General features: G+C 38.8%; 1 protein-coding gene across 1 annotated transcript in view; it reads left to right on the forward strand.

Moving 5' to 3' along the window:
- The first annotated feature begins 598 nt into the window (after window positions 1–598).
- The window catches only part of top2b (DNA topoisomerase II beta), a 24,262-nt gene continuing 18,554 nt past the window's right edge, over window positions 599–6,306 (forward strand). Inside the window, exons 1-3 of the mRNA XM_087179079.1 lie at window positions 599–1,110; window positions 4,971–5,135; window positions 5,699–5,711. Coding sequence (XP_087035205.1) covers window positions 1,069–1,110; window positions 4,971–5,135; window positions 5,699–5,711 — 220 coding nt within the window. The 5' untranslated portion in view covers window positions 599–1,068. The remainder of the gene's footprint in view (window positions 1,111–4,970; window positions 5,136–5,698; window positions 5,712–6,306) is intronic.

The raw sequence follows: 6,306 nt of genomic DNA on the forward strand, positions 1-6,306 counted from the left end.
ATGAGAGCAACTTTAAGATAAATCAACACGGTGTATTTGCGTGTACTTGTGTGTGCGTGTTGATGTGTGGTTATATGCGTGTGTGTTCATGTCTTTCTATAATTGTGAGGTCATTTTGGCCAGGTCAGTGTCAGGATAAGTCTTTACGACATGAATGAAAATGAAAGTGACGTACACGCACCAAGCAGCAGGAACATTAAAAAATTTCTCCGGAAGTTTTCTAGTTTATAATGATGATACTGTGCAATGGTATTTTCACACATAACCATCCATTCTTGTGTTTAAGTATAAACCAAACAAATTAATGTCAGTGTTGGTGTAATTGAATGAGTGTTAGAAAAATGTATAGTGGTATAATAAAGATATTTTTGCAGTCTGGTAGTAGTCGAGTCCAGAATAATGCTAAGGCATACTACGCAATATATTACACACTGTCTCGTCTTTCAATGATTTGGCTTGAGTGAGTTTTTTGTCGCCATCTTGCGTTGGAAGAAAAGCACGAGCCGCTGAATGTTGACGTTTTCTATTGGTCGAAGTACCGGCGTCTTTGAAACCCCGCCGCCTGATTGGTCGGTTTATCCTCGGGACGATTCGCCGTCTGTCTTGCAGATGGCGGAGCCGGACAGCGGATGTTGCTGTTAGCGAATAGTCGTTTTTATTTCTAAATGAAAAGTATTTAACTCGGTCGTTTTCAAAGCGTTTCTGTTAAACTCATATTTTATTCTGTTGAGTTTTCACATGAAATTGTAAACCCGTTATTGCGTGCATTTTGTACAGTATTTATTTGCAGCAAGTAGCCCGGTTAGCATCTTTGTTGGAAGTTTAGGCCTACTGTGCCACCGCTTGTCGATTTTAACAATAGCCGCGATACACTCCCCTCCTCCGCTTGTTTTGATACACTCCGAAGGATTATCTTATCAACAACCGAAGGAAGATCATGGACGATAAACAGATTTTTGTACCTTTACGTAACTGAGACGTTTGTTATGCTGACGGACTTTTGAATTCACTGGGAATTGAGTACATTTTGCGAGCTGCATCAGTAAAAAATTAGGATCACAAAGGAAGATGTCCAGCAACGCAGCAGGAAGCGGGGGTCTGGCTTGGATGGTAAGTTAGTTTCAACATACAACTTCTGAACTAACTTACACGTCCACAATAACAATACTGCTTTTTCTATAGCTAAAGGTATTCACATTTGCAAGGGTGCAACCGGGTCGCTACAAGCTTTAGCTAGCATTTAAATCTCGTACCAAGTGTCTATTCCCCTGTCCACTGATAGGCTTGTTTAAGACCAGCCAGCTGCGGTCTCCATTTAAATCCTGACCGGGTTACAAAGGCCGTCGCCTCGATGCAGTGACCCTGGAGAGTTGTTTTATGGAGATAACATCTGATTGTGTGTTGTTTTATCACAGCAGCTTGTCTCAGGGTTAAACCAGACTTCGACACACTGGCAGCTGTAAGCGTTACTGTAGCTCGAAGGGCCCGTAGTTTACGTCTTCAAAATAAAGTTTGGTATCAACTTCACGAAAAAAGAAATGCAGCCACTGATTCAGTCGTAATTAAGCATTAATGGACAGGAGAAGTTTGCGGCCCAACCCACTAACACCATTACTTGTTTATTACAGTGCACGTACTAATGAATGGAGCAAGTTTCATCTCGGCGGAACCTACTGTCTCTTTAACTTTGTGTCTTTATTGTTTCCGTTGATCCGTGAACGCACCGTGTTGACCGTTAGGACTAGTCATTGTGTTTAAATGGGCCTAGTTAAATCACTCTGAAGCCAGTCAGCTACTACATGGTTAACTGAGCTTGTTTAACTTGTGTAAGCAAAACAAAAACACAGAGCCCAGTGTCTCTATTCACAGTCACGGTGTGGGAGATTTGTTGTGTTGCCAGTAAAGGGAATAAACACTTCACACATATTGGTAGTAACCAATAACCAATATGGTGACCCCAGACCCCCATTCAAACAAAGGCAACAGACTCAGATCTCTCTGGTTTGTGGTTACAGTTACAGTTCAGTGCAGTAATAGCAATTTGTGTGTGATCTATCTGGTAATAATTGCACAGTATTTACTCAGTGTAATGTCCTTACCAGCACTTTAGTAACATGGGCAGTAAAAATACGGGCAATTAAGTGTGATTTTATAATCAGCTTTTTAAATTAGGTAATGAAAACTAAGTGTTGTAGCTGTGAGACTGTTGTCACAAGTTATATTCTGTTTACTTAAGTGAGAGAAGAAGATATGTAGATTACTTTTAAACTCATCCTTTTGCCTTTTTATGCCTTATGTAAAACTAAATTGCCTTATGTAAAACTTTATGTTTAAATGTCTTTAACCTCCTAAGACCCGAACTCTTGCATGGTGTGCATTTTTAATTTCTCTTTGCTATTTAGGCTGATTGGGACCTGATGAGTGTAACAAAAAAGAATTATCTTTTTACATGATGTAGTGTCTGAGAAAAATGATGTCCACATATGAGGACATTAGTTTTAAATTTCGATAGAAACCAATAAAGAGACAATTGAGTAATGATGTGCAAAACTATTTATTTGGTGCCAGAACACAGCAGCATTTTCCTGAGTGCAAAAACAAAATGAGAAAGAACAATTGTGCCCCTTTGAGCAATATGGCCCATTTGAAGTACTGCTAACAGTTGCAGAAAGACGTATGTCTATAACAAAGTAAAAAACATTCTGAACATTTTGCATTGTTACTGTTCTAAACTGTTCATTTCAATTTCTGAACATGGCTCATATGTGGTCACCAGGCCCTTGTTGAGAAAAAGTTAGTATTGTGGTCTAGAGAACCCAAAATGTGAAGTCCACATATGTGGACGCCAGGTCCTAGGAGGTTAAATGTTTATTATTTTGCTGTAAAGTCGGAACACAAACTTACAAAATAATTAAAAAAAAAAAAAAGCCACAAACATACATAACAAGAGTAGCAACAGTCACAGATAGATTAAGTGCAAGTTATTGTTTCTTTAAAAGGAACAAAATTAAATTTACATATTACAGTAACTTTTGAGAGACAAAGGGGGAAAGAAAATGCACAGCATGGTGCTTTACATTGAACTCAACACATTCATGCTTAGCCTGGAAGAATTTCAGTACAGGGTCCCAGATCTTGTCAAACACACTTCCTCTATCTTTACTGTAAAATCTCCTATGTAAAACCTTTTTTTTTTTTATGTGGCACAGATGTTGGTAAAAACTCTAGAGACTGTTTGTGGAGATCAGCAGTTTAACAAATAGTCACAGCAGCCCTTCTGGCACCAACAATCATGCAACGGTCAGAGTCACTTAATCACTTTTTTCCCCTCATTCTGATGTTTGATGTGAATATTAACTGAGGCCGCTTGTCTGTACCTGCATGATCTTATTAACTGCACTGCTGCTATATGATTGGCTAATATGATGTTTGATTAGTGTATTAACTTGCTTTACCTTGCTTTACTACTACTACTATCTTGTGTTGTGGGATAGCAAAGATTCGGAAAGATTGAAGAAATTTGTGAATGAAACTTTTTTTTTTCAACCCGATTCGCAAAATAAAATAAAAAAATTAATTGATTTGGAAAATGTTCATTTCTAGGCACTTCTGTGTCCTACCTGTTTCTTCCCTCAGTTAATTGGAACTAAGCTGACTTGTAGTCTTGTGTTGCGGTGCACTGTGGCTTCAGAAAGTATTCAGACCCCTTCACTTTTTGTGCACATTGTTGTGTTGTAGATTTAATTTTAAATAGATTAAATGGCTATTTTTGCCCACCAATCTACATGCAAGAGCCCATATTGACAAAGGGAACAGATGTTTTTAGAAAAATTTGCAATGCAAATTTATAAAGCGACTTTACACCATTCACTGTTACATTTCTGTTAGTTATTCTACTATGCTGTTAGTATTTTAACCTGCAAAACCACGGCGTGGTCAGTTGAGGAAGTGTAGACGTTTCTCTGTTTGGTGTCCCTATAATGCCCTCCATTGTTTATGTGTATGGCACGTTGAAGAATACGTCACGTTGCCACAACAACGATGCTGCATTTACTACAACACAACAACAGAGTTTTCAAACTAAAATGGGTCGAGCATGGTTTCAAAAAATCTCAATTTTCGGGGCTTGAAAACTCCAGAGTAGTGTGGACACCAGGAGGAAAACGTAGGAGAAGAGATGCGTTTTAAAATGAAAATATATTAGTGTGAAACCTGAAGACGCTTCTCATCCATCTGACAGAGCCTGAGAGGATCTGACAGGAAGAATGAGATAAACTGCCCAAATCCTGGTGTACAAAGCTTATAGATTTACCCAAAAAGACTTGAAGCTGTAAGTGCTGCAAAAGAGGCTTTTATACATTTCTGAATCAAGAGTCTTAATATTTTTGTAAATGAGGGATTTCACTTTTTGATTTTTAATAAACTTTCTTGGGTTATTGTACAACAATGGCCATTTTATCCATCTAGTATTTTATCTACAACACAAAGTGTGCAAAAACTGAAGGGGTCTGATACAGTAGCCTCCGTATGTTTTTATCAGTGCAAGAGGCTGAAATTCATTCTCCATGCTGTATTCATTTATTAAGTTCCTGTTGACATGGGTCTGTTTGCAAGTAAAACTATTTTATTGTTTCTTATTAAGTAACTGAAAAGAATATTTGAAATACCTTGCACCTAATCCTCACACAACATTTAGAACATGATATTTAATATAGATATTATTGTAGTTTGAATTAGAGAGATAAGATATAAAGCTCACTTCTGTATAAGCACAAGCTGACACACCCCAGTCTTCCGTTTACAGTGTGATGGCCAGTATTTTGCTTCTGTTGAGAGGAGTGGGCCGTTCTGACTGTGGTGGTTAGTGCTGATAATCTGATGTCAACAGCACAGCCCTTTTTTTTTTTTTTTTGTCCCAGAGAGTTATGCATCTTCTAATGATAAAAAAAAAAAAAAATTCTGTTTAACAGGAGGCTACGAACGGCAGAGGTGATAGTGGCAAGATGGAGGGAGCCAAGAAAGACAAGGCCGGCTCCAAGCTGTCTGTGGAGAGAGTGTATCAGAAGAAGACCCAGCTAGAACACATTCTTCTCCGTCCAGACACGTACATCGGCACCGTGGAGCCCATCACCCAGGTGAATCCTGAATTTAGACATACAACCATTGTAATTCATAAACACTGCTAATATTACATGTTGATTTTCTTTGTAAAAAGCTGCTCTGAAGAAACATTTCCTGGTTTCATCGTCCAGGTGTGACCAAAAGTAGTTGATGTTTTAGCTATCCCCACTAAATATATATTTTTTCTATACATTAAAGTCACATTTTAACCCACCATGTTTGCATGTAATATGTTACATATCAAGTCATAAGGCTAAATGAGGCTAATTTAAACCCAACTGTGTTTTCCAAGACGAGGTCTATAGTGTTGGTCCAGTTGAACATCCGTTTAATGATAGTCAGACTGTTTCACAAAGATAAAGACTGACTAGTTTTAAGGTAAAAACTTTAGACACCTTAACCCCAGTTTAACTCAGTTCTAAGACCAGTGTTTCCATGGTAACAATCAATGACACCTGCGCCGAGCACTGGCACCCACCAACCAAAAAAACAGGAAAATGTGGCAGATAATTTGTGGTTTGGTAGCATTGTCTCAGTCTTCAGTCCCTCTTGTAACTGTGTTGAATTCTTCCTAAAGACAAACTGCTGGGGTAAATGGAGCTGAGCGGTTGGATGCGGTCGGCCATTTTTTTTACCCAGAATTCATTGCACCACATTCCGGCTTAACGTAGTCAAGAACTAAACTGCTTTGTGCAACAGATGAATTGAGACTCAGTCTACCTGAAGCCCGACTGTTTGTTCTATCTGAGACACAGTCGGAGTCTGTCTTTGTGAAAGTGGCTTCAGGCGTGGAGCTGTAGAGGCACTTTATAGTCGTTAACTTTCAGTTAGAGCTGACACTAAATCAAATATAACACACACCCCTTCCACATATATTTTGGCATCACCTTGGTACCGATGCATCAGTTCTCACGACATCCCTTCGAGACAAACTGAAGCTCTGGATTTTCTTCTTCTGAACACACAGACTGGACCACAACAACTTTTTAGGCAGGTTGGCCATCAACAAGTTACAACAGATCACTGAAACAGACGAACACAAAACAGGAAAATGTTCTCACATTCATACATATGATGATTTTTGCATATAACCAACCGTGGGATGGCAGAGATCTCAGGAACCAAGGACGGTCATGACATAGATCACGGGGAAGCCACACATTTTTATATTTTTGTTTTGACCAA

The sequence above is a fragment of the Seriola lalandi genome, unplaced genomic scaffold, assembly GCF_002814215.2.
Source record: "Seriola lalandi dorsalis isolate HSWRI2012SDOR001 ecotype SW California unplaced genomic scaffold, Sedor1 jcf7180002054780, whole genome shotgun sequence".
Classification (NCBI taxonomy): domain Eukaryota; kingdom Metazoa; phylum Chordata; class Actinopteri; order Carangiformes; family Carangidae; genus Seriola; species Seriola lalandi.